A 22,005-nucleotide genomic window follows, 5' to 3' on the forward strand; every position below is an offset into this window, starting at 1 on the left:
CTGCATCACCATCTCCAGTTCCACCACCATCACCATCACTGCCTCCACCACCATCACTATCACCACCATCATCACACCATCACCACCATTACTACCTCTACCACCACCACCATCATCACACCATCACCACCATCACCTCCTGTATTACCATCACCATCACCATTACCACCACCATCACCATCACTATCACCACCATCATCAAACCATCACCATCATCACTGCCTCTACCACCATCACCATCACCACCCCCACCTCCATCACCATCTCCAATTCCACCACCATCACCATCACCACCACTACCACAGTCTTCACCACCACCACAGTCTTCACCACCACCATACCAGTAGCTACCAGGAATCAATGTGTTACCTTATATAACTTTATCTGATATAAACAACTTAACATAGTTTTTAGATAAATTGATGCATGTTTTCCTGTAATAAAATCAAGGATACCTTCCATTGAATGACATGTTTTATTATCACAAAGCATAATTCACTTGGAAAAATAATTGACAATGCTATCTAAATATTGCCATGAGGAGCAACTCAATATCAAAGATCACAAAACTTGTTTTTGCAAGATATTTTTCAGAATGCAAATGGATGATGCAAACATTTCTAATAGCAATTCCATGTAGTTTAATGATATTGTGGATCTAATTACTCTGAGCAAGATCCAAAGAAATGATGACCTTCAATATCTTCTCATAAATATTTTTTTCAGTCTCTAGGAGATGATAGTTAAAAGTTGTTCTTAATCATTTGCAGTGCTTATATGTTTTACGTATATTTTGATTATTTTTCTCTTAAAAACTTTGGAGTCTAAGTAGTGCCTTTGATCCTTGAGTAGACAAGGATTTGTTTGCTGTTTTTATTTTTTAATAACAATGTGAATCCTGACTCACAGATAGTTTGTTAGGTATCACGTATTGTAGATATAGAGTTGGCAGGAAACTGAAAATCCAATGCCTTGAATTTTGTGATTGAACATCAGTTTTCCTATCTTGACACCTAGAAACAAAAACACAAGGATTTTCCTTGAGTCTAAGGCACAGAATATCTACAACCCACTCTTCTTAGAACTCTAAGCTCTTCTTTACTCCGTGCTGAAAATCTAAGTGCTTGGGAATTTGTTGAGGTTAGCTAAGAGATATAATACTCACCCAACTTTACAGGTGTTATAAACTCCACCTGTCTATAACGTTCAGTCACAGGATTGTGTACCTGAACCTCATTAGCTCAGACCCCAGAAGAGAGCTTGTCTTTTAACGTTATCATCCTTAACTCTTGCTAAGAGTTTATATGAGAAACTAGTATGGAAAGCATATCAGCAAATCCTACCACCTTGCTCTTATGTCATTTGCTCTCTTATTCTGTCATTTTCCTTAAATCTGTTGGTGATGGGGCCAAGCAGATGGTTGTTGAGTAGGGCAGTGACATGAATCCCTACTGCTGGGTAGGAACACTAATCTGACAGCAGTGACATGATGGATTGGAATAAATAGCCTGGTTTGGGATAAACAGAGGTGGTGAGAACAGCCAGATTATCATGGTATTTCAAGTTAGAAATGATGTGGGATTTTAAGCTAGACATAATGAACCAGAATTGTGACAATAGAGTCCAATTAGGATGATACTGGATCCTGGGTTCCCATTATTGCAAGTTGGGGTAAGGAAACTGGGCTTCGCAGAGTAGCATGGTGTGGAGAGAGGGGTGGAAATTACTAGACAGATAAGAGCTCATTCCATGGATTGAGTTCATCCCGCTCTTCAACCATACCGATGCTACCATCTTCAGCCTACAAACACAATACAACGGATATACTTACTAACATGGATGACTAGAGCTTTATGGCCTTAGACTCTGGTAACAGAGAAAAGAGTTTGCCCTTGAGGCAGTGTGTAAATGTTAACATCCATTGTCAACTGTACATGTCTGTTGGCTGCAGGTTCTCAAAGTCTTTTTACACATTCTGTTTATAATTGCGTAAGCTTGCTCCTAGCAGGACACACGGTAGACAAATCACGTCAGGGGGAAACAGCAAAGACAAATGCCAACTGGATTTTAAAAAGGAGTATTAGTCATAGAAAAGAGATGAATTAAAAGGTGCCATTAAAAGTGAAATGTAGGCATCAGTAGACTAAGGGTCACAAAAAGATGAAGATTAGAAGTAAAAAGAATAAATAATGGTTGTGGGCATCAGTACTACTTCTGATACCTTCTAAATTCTTTGGGATCTTTACAACTTTGCAACTTTTAGTAGCTTTATTTATGTGTTTGTTCCCATGCATGACCCAATTGGGAAATACAATAACAAAAACTATGAACTGGCATTTCAAAAAAACAACATGCAAGTCGCTCGTATGCTCATAAGAAGAGGTTTAATTAAACGGAATGCCAATGGGAAGGAGACACTGTGTTTGGTATTGGATCTCCAAAGATGAAAATGATTGCTGGCATGCAGCGTTGGCTAGGGCTTGCAAAACGGGCACTATTGGTGAAAGTGTCATGACTACCATCTTTCTGGAGAGCATTTTGGCAATATGCCTGAGTATTTAAAATGTAAAGACTCTTTATCCAGCAATTCAAGTTTTAGGAATTTATTTTGAGGAGCCACTAAGCAAAATCTTCAGAGCAGATCAGTTAATATATAGAATGTATTTAAAATATTCTCTGGCACACAGTAGGAGCCAATGTGAGCCAAAGGAAAAAGAAATTCAGAAATGATCTAAATGTCCATCAGTACCCAACTGGATGAAAACAGTCCATCAAATAGAACATTACCAGGCGTTAAAAATTAAGATGTGTCTAGATATTTGTTGATATCAAAATATATCCATGACATATGTTGAGTGCAAAAAACATATTAAACAGCACTTGTGCTGTGGTTCTGTTTCTGTAAAGTGACACACATGAGTGCATGATAAGCACAGAGAAATGTACAGAAAAGTGTTCCCTCAAATCTGAATATCTCTTGGTAGATTTTTTTTTTACCTTTGTCCTTCATCCTTTTTTAATAGACAGTTTTTAAGGTTACCTTGTGTTAATTTTATAATCAGAAAAAAAAATAGCTATTGTTTTCTTAGAAAACTTTAAAATATATAGCAAGACATGCACTTCAGGAAGCTTAAAATCTGATAAAAATTAACTATACTGTAAAAGAGAATTCATTTTATAGTCTATATATCCATACAGAGAAATTGCTAATGTCAAAAAAATAGATGCATTCTAAAATTTGGTTTGAAATAGACAAAGCCTAGAAACTCCAAAGTTTTGGCATGATGACTCAGGAAAAGGTGCCTTCAATTCTCAGGAAACAGTGTAGTTTTTACACTAACCTAACGGTTAGTCAACAGATAAATGCACCACATTTGTTCAGCATATTCAACAGTATCTCTAAAAGTCATTTTATCAATTTTGTAATTTTACCTGAAGGAATAATACTGAATGTCACATAGCATTTAAATAAGCAAGATTGTCACTTTTCCTAAATTGTTTTCTGAAAATCCTATTACGTTTTATGTTCCAGTCATAATAGACGCTTTGCCATTATGCATGCTTTGCCACACTGTGGTTCTGTTGCTACTGCTGTGATTCCGGAAATACCGAAAATAAGTGATTTTATCCCCTCATGTCATTTGTTCTACCTAAAGTCACTGAATACATGCTGTAATGATCGTCTGGGTAACGCATTTTCATTTGTCCTCGGTCAACCCACCGATGGACCTAAAACATGCTTTTAAATGAGAACTGCGGCTGTTTCTCATGAACGCGCGTAACAAAAGAACTTGAACTTTCAGATTACCTGTGATTAAAACAAAACAAAAACAAAAACAGTAACTAACAGAGGAAGGTGTCAGCTCAGACTCTTGGGAGCAGTGTTTCCCAAGGTTAACCGTTTGTGCAGCTACATTTTTTCTAGTGCTTTTCTTCTTTGTGCCAAAATGCCTTCACCACCAGACTCTAAATGTAGGCGTGCTTAGGACCAGCCCTGGGCTTTCGGTTCTTGGTTTGAACGCTATTTCTGTGACGTCATCTAGTCCCACAGTTTCAAATCCCATCTAGATTTCTCTCTCGAGGGCTGCGCTCCAGACTCCTGCATCCAGCTGCCTCTTGACATCGCCACCGGGTGTCTAATTGGCATCTCAAAGATAACACACCCCAGGCTGCAATCTGCGCTTGCCCTCCAGACCTCTGTGTCCTCCAGTCCGCCTCACTCCTGTTGCACAAGGCCGGAATATCTCTATTTCCTCAGCCCCTCCACCCAGCCCATCTGCCAGGTCTAGCTTGACCACCTCCGTCTCTGCCGACCTGATCATGTCTCTCCTGGAAATCCGAAGAAGGCTTCTCACTGGTCTGCTCACTCCTTGTCTCATTTCAGCGCATTCTCTGCTGAAAACCTCCAGAATGGTGTCTTTAAAAACCAACTGTCTTTTAGGGGTGATGGAAATGTTTTGGAATGGATAGACGTGATGGTCGCACATCGCGGTGAATGTCCTAAATGCCACTGATTGTATACTTTAAAATGGTTACTTGTGTGTTATATGAATTTCATCTTAATGATTTAAAGAAAAATTGTTAAGTTACCCTTGTAGCTGGGCAAACAATTGGGAATTTATGTTACACTTCGTTTTTTTTGTTTTTTGTTTTTTGTTTTCGGTACGCCGGCCTCTCACTGCTGTGGCCTCTCCCGTTGTGGAGCACAGGCTCCGGACGCGCAGGCTCAGCGGCCATGGCTCACGGGCCCAGCCGCTCCGCGGCATGTGGGATCTTCCCGGACCGGGGCATGAACCCGTGTCCCCTGCATCGGCAGGCGGACTCTCAACCACTGTGCCACCAGGGAAGCCCTGCACTTCGTTTTTTCATGCTGTAGATGCACTAGGAAAGAATGAAACCTTGTAAAACAAAGATCCAATCATGACAGTTACCTGCTAAGTGATGTCCCTCTGCACTTATTGATTAAACAGAAACTTCTGATCGTGGCCTCCAAGACCCTTTTTAAGATGTGCTCCCCCCGCTCACCTGCTCTCATCAGGGTGCCGGCAGGACACGGAAGGCACATTCAGCTAGGATGCTGGAGAGACTTATATGAAGGGACTCTTTTCCAAGGTGTGGACAGCACTAAGGGACCGAGCCAGAGGTGGTCAGGCAGATAGTGGCTATTATCAGTGGAAGCAGTGGGAGGAAACAGTGTTTCCAGAGCCTAGGAGATCAGGAGCCTTGGACTGGGGATGCTCTAGTGACTAAGGGTCTCAGCCCTACGGGTATAGCCGAGGAGGGGGGAGCATGGGGAACAGAAACACCCCAGCCCTCTCACCTCGTGCCTCCTGACCGCCCACAGATTTCTCCATTGGCTGAAACGAACTGCATGTTTGAGGGCATGGGTGCCTGGAGGGTTCAGCACAAGGGCACAGGTGATATTTTTAAAGAGCAATGTGAATCCTGACTACAGACAGTATTAGACATCATAGTGCTGGACTTCCCTGGTGGCACAGTGGTTAAGAATCCACCTGCCAATGCAGGGGACACGGGTTTGAGCCCTGGCCCGGGAAGATCCCACATGCTGCAGAGCAACTAAGCCCGTGCACCGCAACTACTGAGCTTGCGCTCTAGAGCCCACGAGCCACAACTACTGACCCGTGTGCCACAACTATGAGCCTGCGCTCTAGAGCCCGTATGCCACAACTACTGAGCCCGTGCGCCTAGAGCTCGTGCTCCGCAACAAGAGAAGCCGCCGCAATGAGAAGCCTGCGCACCGCAACGAAGAGTAGCCCCCGCTCGCCGCAACTAGAGACAGCCTGCGCGCAGCAATGAAGACCCAACGCAGCCAAAAAACAACTAAAAAAAAAAAAAGACGTCATAGTGCTGTAGACACGGATTTGGTAGGAAAGTGAACATCAAATGCCTTGACTTTATCATTGAACATCAGTTTTCCTATCTAGACACGTAAAAGACAAAAGCACAGGGATTTTCCTTGGATCCTAAACACAGAACACCTACATCCCACTCTCTTCTCATAGTCTTGACGTAAACTATATTGTCTTTTCTGAAAATCACTTAGTGCAGAGGGAGCAGATGGCATGCCCATTACCCCACCCCAGACGCTGTCTAACCACACAGACCTTCCTTGTGTTTCCTAAAGAGGATGTTCTCTCTGTCTGATTTGACTTTTGCAAGACCTTTTGATGTGCTACTCTCAGTAGCTCCACCAAAGCTCCTTGACACTTGAGACCGCTGCTGCCGCATTTTCATTGCTGTCTCCCCAGCTCAGCTCCAATAAAATGGCTGAATTTTGTGAAATTGAATTCTTAGGTGGCTTGCTCGCTCTAAGGCTTGAAACAGTTCTTCCAGACAAAGAATATTCTATTGACTGGATGGACAAATAATCAAATGAATGAACAAATAAAGGATTGAATGATGCTGCTGGGTCATGATGATGTTCGGGTACCAAGATCTCAAAGTATGAGGCTCATTAATCACTTTCCTTTAGTCATAACTGGTAGTTTTCCTGTGTTCTTCAGCGAGAAGTCATCATGGAAGAAACTGACCGTAACTCAGTTAAATTCACCAAGGCTAAGATACAATAAATTCCAGTCATTCTTCACTCTGGCTACTTTAAAAAATATGCTGGTGTCAGGGCCCACCCGAGACCACTTATATCAGAATTTCCAGAGATGGAGACTGTGCATGAGTATTATTCTTAATTTCCCCATGGTGGATAGCATGACAACTACTGTTCTAATGTAAGACTATGATTGTCCAAGTGGTAAGTATCCATTTGATTGTTGAGAAATGTATTTTTTTACTCAATGACATTTTAGTGGGTATCTACCATTCAATTAGGTCCATGGACGTTGACTGTTACCCGTTCACACCTGCAGGCATTTGCTTTCTCTTTCTGGACACCTGGATGCCTTGCTCAGATTCCCTGGATAATAATTCTCGTCCCTCAAGGGCTCATTAAAGACCCCTCCCCCATATAGCCTTTCTGATCCCCTCCTCGGTGATCTTTCCTAACCTGAATTTTCATGGCATATCATCTCTGGCAGTTAATGGGTTTTATTGTATACAACTCTACAGTGTAAATTTCATTTTTCATCAGGCAAGTGTACATTTTATCTTCCCAAGTAGACTCTGCTTAATTTACTATATACTACCCAGAGTTCCTAGCAATACCTTGTTTTTAGGCACTCAGAATGTCTGCTGAAAACTTAAAACAGTAGAAATGACACAAAGAAATGCACATTTCCCCACATCTCTGATTTGGGTAATCGATTTTCTTGAGGAATATAAGAGAGAAGAAAATATGTTTGAAGGAAAATATGCAATAATGAATGTTCGAACTTGGAGTTATGCAAGTGAAACTCAGAAATATAAATTTGAGATTGATCATCAGAGATTATAATTGCGTCTTAATGTTCTAATTCACTGTCATCATATTTTCCATGAAAAATAACCTCTGAATGGAGTCTCTCTAAGAGGCAAGATAATTTGGAGTGTGAGAGCCTGTATTTATAGCCCAGCTCTGTCTCTCTTGTTTGTTACCTGTCCTTGGGAGACTGTGTAACCTGTTAAATCTTTAGTTATGAATCTGTAAAATGAAATCAATAGCAGTACCTCCCTCCCAGGCTTGGGTTAAGGATTTAATAAAACAGTGCATGTGACCTGATATTGTCCCTATAAATGTGGGCTTATGATTACCATTAGTATCATTATGATGGAACACCAGTGTCAAGACAATTTTGATGTAACTGAAAATAAGACCTAGTTTTAAAATGAATATGGCGGACAGAGGAAGGATTGAGTTTTTTAAACTACCCTTCATCTCAGTCTGATTTTTCGTTCAGTATTTTCCATGGACGATTGTAGCTATGTGTGTATAATATTTTTAGTAGAGGTCAGCAGAATTAAATGTTTGCAAGAAAAATTATTTGTAAAAGTTGTTTCAAAACTGAATGTTCTTCATTCTATGAACTTAAATGACTTCCTGAAATTTCTCAAGTTATATGACCTGAGGCTAAAGAGGAACTGGCAAGAGATGAAAAGGAGAACATTCTCTCCTGTTCATGTATTCTGCTTCAAAGGACTGCATGCCACACCACCTCTCTCCAATTTCAAGGAGCAGATTTATATGTCTGGCATTTGTCTGATTGTTCATGTATATCATAGTCAGACTCATCTGACCTTCCCTTTCACCTACAAGTGCAATGCCATTGGATGAGGGACTCACTTCCTCTGTGTCTGTTTCCTCATCTGTAAAATGGAGTTGGTTGAAGTTTACCTGAGTTAATACATACAGGGTGATTAGCAAAGACCCGAGTGTATAACAAGAACTCAAAAATGTTAGGGATTTTTGGCTATTATTATTCGTGTTTTTTTCAGTGTGATCTTATTTGGATGCCTGACTCATCCACGTTCTGTGAAAATTTGGGATCCTTGTACATCATCCTATCCCAGTAACTTCATTCGTTTACTTGTTCATTCATTCAATTACTCATCCATTCAGGAAGGCACCTATTGCAAGCTTACTAAAAACTAAATTCTCTTCAATCCTGATTATGCGAGAGCTGAATTAAAACTTCAGTCTCTGGTTCCCAGCTGTTTTTACTCTACCCATCTGTGTCTTCATCAAGACTGCTTTTTTTTGAGAGCCATAGGAACTAAGGGTGTGCTTTTTAAATAAAATTTTCATTGAAGTGTAGTTGCTGTACAGTATTATATGTTACATGTATACAATACAGTGATTCACAGTTTTTAAAGGTTATACTCCATTTCTAGTTTTTAGAAAATATTGGCTGTGTTCCCTGTGTTGTACAGTATATCCTTGTAGCTTATTTTATACCTAATAGTTTGTACCAGAAATTATGGTGGTTTACTTCCCACATTTTTCCCCAATCGTTATATAATGAGAATGTTTGCCTTTGACTCTCTCTCCCTGCACGCACGTGTATGTGCGCGCACACACACACACACAAACACACACACAGTCTGTCCATCAGTCTGTCTCTCTTTTACTCCCTCCCTCTCTCTCTCTCTTTTCTCAGTCATTTACGAAAGGCCCAAACATAAGCTACTTTATTTAATACGTATACTTTGAGGGCACAAAACTACCAAGAAACACAACCAAAGTAATAAGAAATTATTTTTATTAGCACGTATAAGAATATGATAATTGTCAGAAAAAGGACATCATCTTTAACTGCCGTCACTTTTAGAAAAAGAGGCCCAAGGCCAGTTTCCAGAGATTATAAAATTTAGCCTGGGTGCTTTGGTGACATTTTTCCAAGGTTCTGGCATATCCAAGGTCATTGGGGAAGGCTATAGTTTCAAGCAAGCCCACTTTTATATTCCCAATTTGATCACCTGGGAATTGAGAAATAGAGAATTCTGTGGTTCACTTACAAAATGCTGTGATCAGACATGAACCCATGACTGTCACAGATGGTTACTATCAGACACTGACATCTGTAGGGGAGGAGATTTTTTTTCCTGTGCCCATCTTAGGTTGCCCAGCTGAGGTCCTGTAAGTTACACAGGCAGAAGACAGATTAACAAGAGAAAAACAGAAGTTTATTAACATGTGCATGACACATACCTATGGGAGCATCCGGTGATGAATAACCCAAAGAGGTGGATAGACCTTGGGCTTATATACCATCTTAGGCTAAACAAAGGAAAAGGAGTGTGGACTTCTTGGAGGGGGAGAGAAGTTATGGGAAGATGACTCGGAAAAGTATGGTAAACAAGGATTGTATGTTTAGGTTTGTTATGCAAATTTAAGTCAGTGCCTTCTTCATTGATGAGTTGTTAAGAATATTCCTCTTCTTAACAAGAGAGGTAGACTTCTTGACCAATGGAAGTTTCCTTTATAAAAGGAGAACTTATGCTGATTTGAGAGCTCTTCCTGCCTCTGTTGGTGCTCATTGGCCTTTAGCTCAAAATTATACATACGCCACAGAGGCATATTTCAGGGTGGCACATTCGGTATCCTTCACATCCAAGCTATTTTCAACTACAATTTAATTTTTTAAAAAAAATTACCCTGGGAAGATCTTCCCTATTCTTAGACAGGTGCTACATTGCCTTGTCCCAGCTGGAGACAAGACTCAATTCCCATGAGTAGAATCTGACCTGTTATTCCTTTGTTGTAAACACTTAATAGAAGAATTCTAAAGAAACTAGAATCTGCAGACCCCAACATAGACACACCTGAGTCTTGATTCTTTCTTCAAAAAAAGTGAGTCATCATCTTTTGTCTGTAAAATTACTTTGTTTTAAATGACATTAATTCAGCCTCTGAAACAACAGTAAAGGTCAGTTTCTCAACTACTCATCAAAAATTTAAGCGAACGTGGGCCTTTTTTGTTCATCTATACCAGCTTGATTTAAACTTTTAATATAAGCTGCTGGTGCTAAAATTTAAATATGAGAGTGTTGCTGGGATCAGTTTTGGCTTTGGAACAAGCCAACACCTCAACATTGATGGCTGTATCTCGTAACACAGTTGATTTAGAACTTCAGGAATTAAAATGTCTCAGGGGGGCCCAGGTGGATTTAATCGGCTTAAACCAGAATTTCCCTGGTGTGTAATAGCGAAGATCTGAATTGCTTTCTGGTGTAAAGAATAGCCCATTCTTCATCCATCCTGAAGTTAAGCATATTCTGTACATATTTGGAAAATAAGCAAGGATAAATCTGTTTGATCTCCCAGTGTTTCTGCACATGTGATTACTTTTAAAAGAATTCTGTATTTGGACCAGAAGCCGTAGGTGGCAACAGTAGGGTGACAGTGTACAGTTATTGACCGTGACAACCCAGTTCTTCTGCCTGCTCGCCACAGACATTTATCAGCCCCTGCAGCCCTCTGATCTGGTCATCATCTCTGTGAGACTCTCAACTTACAATGATTCAGTGAGTTAGATTCTAAAAGGATTAACCCTCACCTAAGCCCCAAGGTCATCGCAGTTTCCTCCCTGGGACTATTAAAGAGGAGAACTCAGAGGTCACTTTTCTGGTCAGCCAACTCCCGGGACCCCTAAAAGAAAACTTGAGGAGTTTTGGCTTAAGGAACTACCCATTTTTTAATTTTTTAAAATTATTTTTCGATGGTCTCAGGTTTATTATAAATTGGTGGGATCATTTATTGTCAAAGAATGAATTGCTCTTGAGAGAAGGTTTACAAAGGAAGACAAAAGTTCAAATAGAACTTATTTCCCCACACATATCCTGAAAATACTTATATTCCATTGATAAAATCCATTAAGGCTCTGTCACTATATCCATCATCCTACTCTAATTTTCTGAAACATTAATATGTACAATTATTTTTAAAAATTCCTAAGAATCTGAAAAAAATAGATATATGTCTATGTATAACCGAATCACTTTGCTGTACATCGGAAACTAACACAACATTGTAAATCAACTATACTCCAATATAAAATAAAATGTTTTAAAATAAAGAAAAAATAAAATTTCCTATGATGCAAGACACTAGGTATTAAAATAAAATTCTTTTTCTTTGCTTAATGCACTCATAACCATCTTTATTACATGTATTTTAAACACTTCCCTGCATGCATTACACACACATTTCTTATCACATCCATTACCTGAAATAACACACTTATCCAAGTGACGTTTATATAACACACTTTTAAAAAATAATTTCTATTTTTTTAATGAGATCTAATTGACATATAACATTGTGTGAGTTTAAGGTGTACAATGTGTTGATTTGATTCACCTTTATATTACAATATGATTACCATCTTTGTGTTAGTTAACACTTCTATCATGTCACATAATTATCATCTTTTTTGTGGTGAGAGCAGTTAAGATCTAGTCTCTTAGCACCTTTGAAGTTCATAATACAGTAATGTTGACTGTGATCACTGTGCTGTGCATTAGATCTCCAGGACTTATTTAACCATGAGTTGCAAGTTTGTACCTTAAACAATATCTCCCCAATTCTCTGACCCCAGTCCCCTGGTAACCACCATTCCATTCTCTGTTTTTATGAGTTTGGCTATTTTAGATTCCACATGAGTGACATCATACAGTATTTGTCTTTCTCTGTCTGACTTATCTCACTTAGCATAATACCCTCAGGGTCCATCCGCGTTGTCCAAATGGCAGAATTTCCTTCTTTTTCATGACTGAATAATATTCCATTGTACCACATCTTCATTTTCAGTCCATCTGTGGAGGGACATTTAGGTTGTTTCCATATTTTGGTTATTGTGAAGAATGCTGCACCAACATACGTTCCTACCAACAGTGCACAAAGGTTTCCTTTTCTCTACATCCTCGTCAGTACTAGTTATCTCTTGTCTTGATGGTTAGGCGTTCTAATGGGTAGGAGGCAATATTTCATTGTGATTTTGACTTGCATTTTCCCGATGAGTAGTGATGCTAAGCATCTTGTTATGTACCTGTTGGCCATTTGGGTATCTTCCTTAGAAAAATGTCTACTCAGTTCCTCTATTTTTTAATCAGATTGTTTATTCTTTTTTTTGTTATTGAGCTGTATGATTTTCTTCTATATTTTAGAGGTGAACCCCTTTTCTGATCTATGATTTGCAATTATCTTCTCCCATTTCATAGGTTGCCTTGTCATTTTGTTATTGTTTTTGTTGCGCAGAAGCTTTTTAGTTTTGATGAAGTCCCACCTGATTATTGCTTTGAACTATCCATTATTACAGCAACATTTTGGTAAACTTTAGCATTGTCTCAAGATCAATGCTTTTATTTTTAAAAGCATTAAGTGAGTGTGATTTATTAATCTTTTGAGGCTATCACATATACTGTCTGGAAGGATTCTCAAAACAATTCTAATTCAACAATTGCACCTTGAAGGTCATGAAGTCTGAGGGACAAGGTGAGAGTATTTATGTGATGCACGCAAATACTCATATTACAGTGTGCACACACACATAGACACATGCTTGTGTGTGCATGTGCACATATGTACACTCACATACATACTTTTGCACGTTTGAATATTCATACACACATGTGCTCACACACAAATGCACACAGTACAAGTTCAGGGCCCCAGTTTTTTTTGTTTGTTTTGTTTCGTTGTTTTTTTTTTTTTTTTTGCGGTACGCAGGCCTCTCACTGTTGTGGCCCCTCCCATCGCGGAGCACAGGCACCGGATGCGCAGGCTCAGCGGCCATGGCTCACAGGCCCAGCCGCTCCGCGGCACGTGGGAATCTTCCCAGACCGGGGCACGAACCCGCGTCCCCTGCATCGGCAGGCGGACTCTCAACCACTGCGCCACCAGGGAAGTCCTGCATCTGCTATTTTATTCTTTCAAATCATTACTTCATTTTGCTAACAGTAGAATACTCTTAAAATGTTCACTGCTTGGAGCACGCATCATCCTATAAAGGTCATATCAGCCAATTATTAATTCTTGTAATCATTTAACACCGATTAGGTGAGCACCTAATGTGTGTCAGAGCATATTCTGTGTGCTGTACGTGTTCTGTATGCTCTGAACACTCAGGGTCCTTGCCTTCATGTCTTGGCTGGGACCTGGTGGGGAAGAGCAGTGAGAGAATGAAAAGAAAGCAAGTAATGAAAAAGCATGGGAACAGGGGGCTGGGGGAAGGAGAGAGACAGGTGAGGGAGAGGGTAAGAGATATGAACTTTCAGTTACAAATAAATGAGCTGCAGGTATGGAACGTACAGTATCGAGACTATAGTCAGTAATTAGGTAATATTTTTGTATGGTGACAGACGACAATAGGCTTATATGGTGATCATTTCAAAACGTATGGAAAGATCACATCACTGTGTTGTGTAACAGGAACTAACATAGTGTTGTAGGTCAACTATATTTCAGAAACAAACTCATAGAAGAAGATCAGATTTGTGGTTACCAGCAGCAGAGGATGGGAGAAGAGGGAGTTGGATGAAGGCAGTCAAAAGATACAAACTTCCAGTTATAAGTACTAGGGTTATAACATACAACATGATAAATTTAGTTAACACTGCTGTATGTTATATGTGGAAGTCGTTAAGAGACTAAATCCTAAGAGTTCTCATTACAAGAAAATTTTTTTTTCTATTTTATTAATGTTGTGTCTTTACGAGGTGATGGATGTTCACTCAACCTATTGTGGTCATCATTTCATGGTGTGTGTAAGTCGGATCATTATGCTGGACACCTTAAATTCACACAGTGCTGCCTGTCGATAACATCTGCATCAAACAGGAGGAACAAAGAAAAAGTATGGGAAATATGAGACGGTGATGCGGTCTCTGCTGAAAATTAAAATACGAGATCTGAGAGCAAGAGTCTGGGAAGGTAGTTTAGACCGATCCGAAAAAGCTTGTCTGAGTTTAGCACATTTAAGGTGTATGTGAACCGAAAGAAGGATCAGCCTTGGAGAGTGTTCCCAACGGAGAGAGCAGCAAGTCCAAGAAATGTGAGTTACCAACAAGCTTGTTGTCCATGCAGAAGAAATAAGGCGACAATGACAAGAGCGTAATGAGTTACGGTGATGGCGGAGCCGTGAGGGCAGGGACTTTTTGTTTTGTTCACTCATGTTCCCACTGTATCCAACAGAGCCTGGTCCTTAATGTGCGCAGACTGGGTAAATGAATGAACCGAAGGATCTGATTCAAAATGAATTTAGAGAAGGAGGGAAGAGGGCCTGATCATGAAACTACAGTCAGAAGTTTAATTTTATTTGAAGCATGACAGACTATTTTAAGGGATGCGTGGTAGACTGAACAATGGACCCCTGAAGATGTCCACGGTCCTAAATCTCAGAGCCTGTGGATGTTATCTTCCGTGGTAAAAGGGACTGTGCAGATGGGATTAAGTTAAGGATCTTGAAATGTGGGAGACGATCCTGGAGTATCTAGCCAGGCTCAGTGTCATCACAAGTGTCCTTGTAACAGGGAGGGAGGGGGATCAGTCAGAGAAGAGGATTCGGTCGTGGATGCTGAGGTTGCAGTGATGCAGGCTTCAAGCCATGGAGCGTGGGCAGCCTTTAGAAGCTTAAAAGGACAAGGGGGCTTCCCTGGTGGCACAGTGGTTGAGAGTCCACCTGCTGATACAGGGGACACGTGTTCGTGCCCCGGTCCGGGAAGATCCCACATGCCGCAGACCGGCTGGGCCCGTGAGCCATGGCCGCTGAGCCTGCACGTCCGGAGCCTGTGCTCCGCAACGGGAGAGGCCACAACAGTGAGAGGCCCGCGTACCGCAATAAACTAAAACAAAAACAAACAAAAAAAAAGACAAGGAAATTCTCCCCTGGAGCCTCCAGAAGGAGCACTGCCTGCTGGTCCATTATAGACTTCAGACCTCCAGAACTGTAAGATAACAAATGTGCCTTATTTTAAGCACTATACTTGCAGTAACTTGTTACAGCAGCAATAGGAAACTAATACAAGATTATTCCAAATTAAAGAAAGCGTTTGGCCATCTCATAAGTCACAAACATGAAGAGGGATGCCTTTTTAAAAGGTAAATATCATTTGTCACCTAAATTAAAATGCATTTTAAATTTAGTTACAAGGTTGAGCTGGATTCCCTTCCTGTATCTCCTGTACTCTCACAGTAGACCTTAGGAGAGGATGGAGGGCTCTTAGGGAAGGAGAAAAGCAGTGAATCTAAGTCAGAATGAGAGGCGTAACTAGGAAGAAAGTGCTGTAAAGGGAAAAGTGTCCAGCAGACAGAGGGAAAGGAGAGGGAAGGGAAAGGAAGGGACATTAATTACCGTTGCTGCATAACAAATTACAGCCCCCCCCCCATTTAACAATTTAAAACAACAGACATTTATCCCATACGGTGTCTGAGTGAACCCAGGAGTGGCAGGTTTGCGTGTTTCTGGCTCAGGGTCCCATGCGGATGAGGCTGTATCGTCTGAAGGCTTGACTCGGGCTGGAGGGTCCACTTCCAAGACGGCTCCCTGCTGGCTACTGGCGGGAGGCCTCCGTTCCTCTCCCCATAGGCCTCTTCTCGTACTGCTTGAGGGTCCTCACAGGGTGATGGCAGGCTCCCCCTCCGACAGGCAACCCCAGACACAGCTGGGCGGGAGCAGCAGTACCTCTTCCCTGACCTCGTCTCAGAAGTCACTCAGTTACCGCCTCCGTTTTCTGCGGGTCAGAAGCGAGGCACTAAGTGCAGCCCTCACTCAGGGGAAGAAGGGTCGGGCTCCTGCGTTTGAAGGGAATGCCAGAAAACCACCCCAGAAGAAGGAGAGGGAGAAGTGAAGAGAAATTTGAGCAAAACACCTATTTCTCCTCTGTTCACAGAGAATGCCTAGATACGTCCGTTTTTCTCCACTAATCTGTCTCCCTTCGTCGGGGACTAACGGATGTGTGTGTGTGAATGTCTGTGTGTGAGCGTGTGTGTGTGTGTGTCAGTGTATGTGTCTGAGTTTGTATATGTGTGAATGTGTAAATATGTTGTGTGTGTGTAGGTGTGAGTGTGTATGTATGTGTGAGTATATGTAATGTGTGTGTGAGTGTGTGAATGTGTGTGTAGATGTGAATGTGGATGTGTGTGTGTGAATGTGTGTGTAGATGTGAGTGTGGGTGTGGGTGTGAGTGTGTGTGTAGATGTGAGTGTGTGTGAATGTGTGTGTGTAGATGTGAGTGTGGATGTGTGAGTGTGTGAATGTGTGTAGATGTGAGTGTGTGGATGTGTGTGCATAGATGTGAGTGTGTGGATGTGTGTGAGTGTGAATGTGTGTGCATAGATGTGAGTGTGTGTGTATGTGTATGTGAGTGTGTGAATGTGTATGCATAGATGTGAGTGTGGGGCGTGTATATGTGTGTGTGCATAGATGTGTGTGTGTGAATGTGTATGTGCATAGATGTGAGTGTGTGTGTGTATGTGAGTGTGAATGTGTGTGTGCATAGGTGTGTGTGCATAGTTGTGAGGGTGGGGGTGTGTGTATGTGAGTGTGTGAATGGGTATGCGTAGATGTGAGTGTGTGTGTGTGTGTGTGTGTGTGTGTGTCTGGCAAGACAGGTGTAGGCTTCCCAGCTGTTTCCCACTTTTGACTCCTGCCAGACGTTTATCTCAGCGTCCCCAGAGACTGCTGATTCTACACTCAAGCTTGTCTCTGTGTCCAGATAATCTAACCAAAACTCCAGGTTTGGAGGGCACCCTGCAACTAACTGGTTTGCTGAATTCCCCCAAAAGAAATTCTGCCATGTTGCATCCACTTGACCAAGTCCTCATCCAGGCAGACGTGGTAAAAATGCCCCTGACCAGAGATCTGCTGCGTTTCTTGTAAGTCCAGGAAGCACACGTGGGCTGCAGATAGAAACTGGGATAGAAAGTTCAGAGATTTGGGTCAAGTACTGTGGTAAGTTCATTGGAATGTGAAACACAGATGGAGCCGTCTGGAAAGGCAGAGGGAATGTGAATAGGAAACTTCTCTCCATGCCTGATTCGGAATTAGGTTACACTAATTGATGAATTAATGAGAAAGGTGATGCAGAGAACAGCCCGATAAAGAGTTACCTGAAAGGCCATCTTCTTTCCCATCCTTTTCACTTCTCGTCAGATATTAGATTAGGCCTTTACCTTTTCTTGATTTCCCCCTTTCCTTTCCTACCTCTTTTCTGTTTGTTAGGAAACAGTAAAAATTGTTTTATTATCATAGAATGCCTTTAGATTCTTTTAAATTCATTGCATGGAAAAATGCAAAAGTCTTTTACTATTTAGTCTTTAGAGGAAATGTATTTTACAGCAAAATATGCCACCCATATTTTAAAACTTTTACAAGCCTCAGTTTTCATGTATTGGCATTTTCAAATCAGGATTTAGGAATAAAAAAAATCATTTTGTGTCTGCATAGGTGTGTTAGGTACTTAGAAAAACAGAATAACCTATAATGGAAAAGAATCAGAAAAAATATATATATAAGTGAATCACTTTGATGTACACCTGAAACTAATGCAAATATTGTAAGTCAACTATACCTTAGTTAAAAAAAGAAAAACAGACAAAAACCCTTTAATGTGATATTTTTAAAAGTTATCCTCAAATATGGTGTAAATAGTAATTTCATTTAAATGTGCTTTTTTTTTTAACAAAGTTTTTCTTTTTTTTGGCTGCCTTGGGTCTTTGTTGTTGCACGCTGGCAGCCAGCGGTGGCTACTCTTCATTGCGATGCACAGGCTTCTCATCATGGTGGCTTCTCTTGTTGCAGAGCAAGGGCTCTAGGCGCACGGGCTTCAGTAATTATGGTGCATGGACTCAGTAGTTGTGGCACACGGGCTTAGTTGCTCCAAGGCATATGGGCTCTTCCCAGACCAGGGCTCGAACCTGTGTTCCCTGCATTGGCAGGTGGATTCTTAACCACTGCACCACCAGAGAAGTCCTAAATATGCTTTTTTTAAGCTGAAAACTGATTATTTTACTAGGAAAAGGAATACTGTTGTTAGACTACAAGTGAATGAAAGTACTCATTTTGATTATTTTGATTACCCAAAATCCTGTAAAACGTTTCCTAATGGAATGAATAAAAATAAAGCTTCATATATTATTTAATTCAAAATAAATGCATATGATAATACTCCTAGCATTTCACATCTGTCCAAGTCAGAATATATTTTGAGCAACTTCTGTGTACCAATAAGCATTTTTTTATACAGTCAATTTAGGGTTCTAATGGCAAGGTAAACACACACACAGAAATGTGTAGAAAATGATCCACATACTAACACAGAGGTGCACAAGATTTTTCTGTAAAAGGCCAGACAGTAAATTGTTTAGGCTTGTGAGCCATACTGTCTCTGTCACAAAATCTCAAGCTTTTCCCTTGTAGGACAGAGGCAGCCATAGATAATATGTAAGTGAACAGGCAGGGCCATGTTCCAATAAAACTTTATTTACGAAAACAGGCAGGCAGGATTCACCCTCAGTCCAATCCTCTGTACTGAAGGACTGATTTATACATTCTCAGCACCAAAACCATATTATTTCCTTTGCATTTACCTAAATAAAATTCCCAGCAAATGTTCTTTTGAAAGACCAGTGGAAAAGTTTGTCTCTAAAGTCACATTTTTTATAGAACTGATTTAAAACTGTTATTTTAGTTATTAACAAGCAAATATCATTAACTTTCAGGTTAGTGTTATTAATGCCTTTGGATAGTTCAACATGTGCAATGCAAGAAACTAATAAAACAAATTTCAGAAATAAGTGAGTTCTGTTTATTCATAACATGGTAAATGAAACACAACGTCATTTTAAAATCTATTGAAAGCTTATTAAACAAGTAAAGTGGAAGTTGTGTTTCTAAAGATGACTATGATATTTTATTCTCAGTATCTGAAGTGATGGTGTCTATTTAGGTTAGTCTTGAGGAAAATGCAGTCTTTCTTTCATACGAAAAGAGAATATTATTCTTTGCTGTAGTTTTTTTTACCTTTAGGTGTACAATTTTGAACAACAAAAAGTAACTATTTTAAAAGCATCTTCAAATGATATTATAATGTGTATGTAATTCTTAAGGCCTTTTCTAAAGTTAATTCCACTTTAAAGTCTCTTTGTCTATTGTTGACACGCCCTCCCCTTTCTCCTGCTTTCTTTGTTGTTAACAATCTGTAGGCCCTCCATGAACATCATTTTCAGAGAAAAGCTTATAGAACGGTCACAAGTGACACTAAATTTACATTTCGTGTTGGGCTTGTTATCATCAGACCTGATACTAGATTCTTGAAAGGTCCTGTACAGTGATGGCTGGTTCTATATGGAAACTAAGTGAATCAAACAGACCACAGGTGCATATTGAGGTCCTGGATAAAACAAAGATGTCTCACTAGTCTATTTCAGATGTCTTACTAGCCCATTTCAGATAACTTTCACAGCTCTTTGGTCTTGGTTAGAATTTGGGTACTTGGGTCCATTGTACTAATTGTGGATGGAAGCCTGGTTGGTATCCTCAATTCCATCAGCTCTCTCAACCTCAGTTACTCTCCACGATGGAACAAAGATAATCATGTTACAGTTCCTCTGCGTACTTGTCAGATTTTCACAGCACGTTTGTAATGGCTTCACACAGATGCTCTAAAATGAAGGGCACGCCCTAGTACACGTGCTTACACCATCTTTGTCTCTCCTGCCTGTGCTTTTAACTGGGGAAAACAGTGGCCGTCCAAAAGCTCTGTTTGTGTGTATCTTGCAGGAGTCCTTTGGAACCTTTCATCTTGCGATGCACTCAAAATGCCAATCATACAGGACACCCTGGCCGTGTTGACCAATGCCGTGATCATCCCCCACTCAGGCTGGGAAAATTCACCTCTTCAGGACGATCGGAAAATACAGCTGCATTCCTCACAGGTGCTGCGAAATGCCACTGGATGCCTAAGGTGAGTCCCGTGTTGTTGCTACCTCCCTCTGTCAACGGGTGCTTTTTGTTTCTGTAACTTTAATTGCTGTTTTGCTAAGGATCAGAGTGTTTTGGAATACTGATACGGCAACAGTGCAAGAAGCTGGTGAAGATCATTTCTAACGAGGTACTGAAGATGCATATGCATCTTCCACTGTCCTCTACCTACCCCAGTATTTGACTTATTTAACATGTTTTCTTAGGCCTTAGGCAAAGAAATAAACATTTTCATTCCAACCAAAAATAGTTTTCTTTGATTGAAAACGATAGTTAACAGTCATTTCCCTGTTGTGATGTATCACGCATCTTGAATAACCAGGCAGACCAACTGGTTAGAAGAAGAGTCTATGACAAATACATAGAGATCTAGTTAACTGTCTCCAGTAGCTATTTTTATTTTTAAAAAATTTTCAGTGTGACTGCAAGAGCCTGTGTTTCTTGAAAATAGCTCTTTAATAAGGACTGTGGTGTGAAATGTCTTTTTAAAATAATAAAAGTAGCAAATGTGTTCTAATTATCTCCCAATGCCTTCTTACAAAACTCATCACCCGGAAATCTCTTGAGATGTTTTAGATGTTTTGTTTAGTTTTTGATCTCAGAAAAGAATGTAATAATCAATGTATACTTCTTCCAGACTCTAGAAACTGTGTTCCCAAGGATGTTGTACGTTGTACTGAAGTGGGAAATCTCTGCCGGTTAAACTTAATGATAGGATGGGTGTGATTTAAAATACCTCGTCAAATAATCTCTATTTCAAAAGTAAAATGTACAGAATTGCTTCAGCTTGGCTGCCTCAAAGCTGCCATTTCTCTTACAGTTGATCAGTTTCTAGGTATAAGAACCAGTCTCTCCTGGAGAAGGAACAGAATCACCTTGGTGACATTAATAATAACGATCTCATGTATATTTACAACAGTGCTCTCAGCCTGCAGTCTTGAGAGGGGTGTGTGTGTTTGTGTGAATGGGGCATGCATAAAGGGAGATAGAGAGAGTTGGCCTCCATAAATATCAGTGTGCATTCATGGGCAGGAATAGGAAACCCTCTGACAATTTTGCTTTTCCTCAAGGTCATGAAATAATGATCTTTTGGCATGATTTCTCTGGATAGGCTCCCCCATAAGTCAAGTTTACAGTTTTCTAAACCCCACTTTTGAGACATCCATCTTATAACCTCTTAAATTCTATTATCTTTCAGAAACCTCCTGCCCCACCAGCAGAAATATAACTCTTCCAAAGCTAAAACTATAAGCACTCCTGACCCTTCTTATCTGATTTTTCTATTTCAGTTATATGCAGCTGTTACAAGTAATTTTCCTTTCTTAACATCCTTGACTTGTAAAGAGTGTCATTGTTCCTAATGAAGATTGTGGAAGGAAGTGCCTCAATCAATTGTATACATATAGTCTGTAAAGATCTGCTAAGTTCCATCAGCTAAAATTCTCTCTGAATAATATAGTAACATAATTATATATTGAGGATGTTTGACATAAGGATGAAGGATACTGATACACGAGCATTCAGCCTCATTTGATGAAAAGTCAGATGAAGAAACCAGACTAGTGTCAGTTCACCGGTCCCCTTTGTAGGTCATCTGGCCAAGTTCACACACACAGAGGCTTGAGTGGTGCTGCTT

At 40.4% G+C, this 22,005-nt stretch overlaps 1 protein-coding gene across 2 annotated transcripts in view; it reads left to right on the forward strand.

The window, feature by feature from the left end:
• Positions 1-22,005, forward strand: part of CTNND2 (catenin delta 2) — a gene marked incomplete at its 3' end in the record, with an annotated part of 926,199 nt that overhangs the window by 723,722 nt on the left and 180,472 nt on the right. For both annotated transcript variants that reach the window (XM_082837425.1, XM_082837426.1), the window contains exon 12: positions 20,169-20,352. In XM_082837425.1, the coding sequence (XP_082693551.1) occupies positions 20,169-20,352 (184 nt within the window). The remainder of the gene's footprint in view (positions 1-20,168; positions 20,353-22,005) is intronic.

Source organism: Leucopleurus acutus (assembly GCF_964270905.1).
Source record: "Leucopleurus acutus genome assembly, chromosome: 3".
Taxonomy (NCBI): domain Eukaryota; kingdom Metazoa; phylum Chordata; class Mammalia; order Artiodactyla; family Delphinidae; genus Leucopleurus; species Leucopleurus acutus.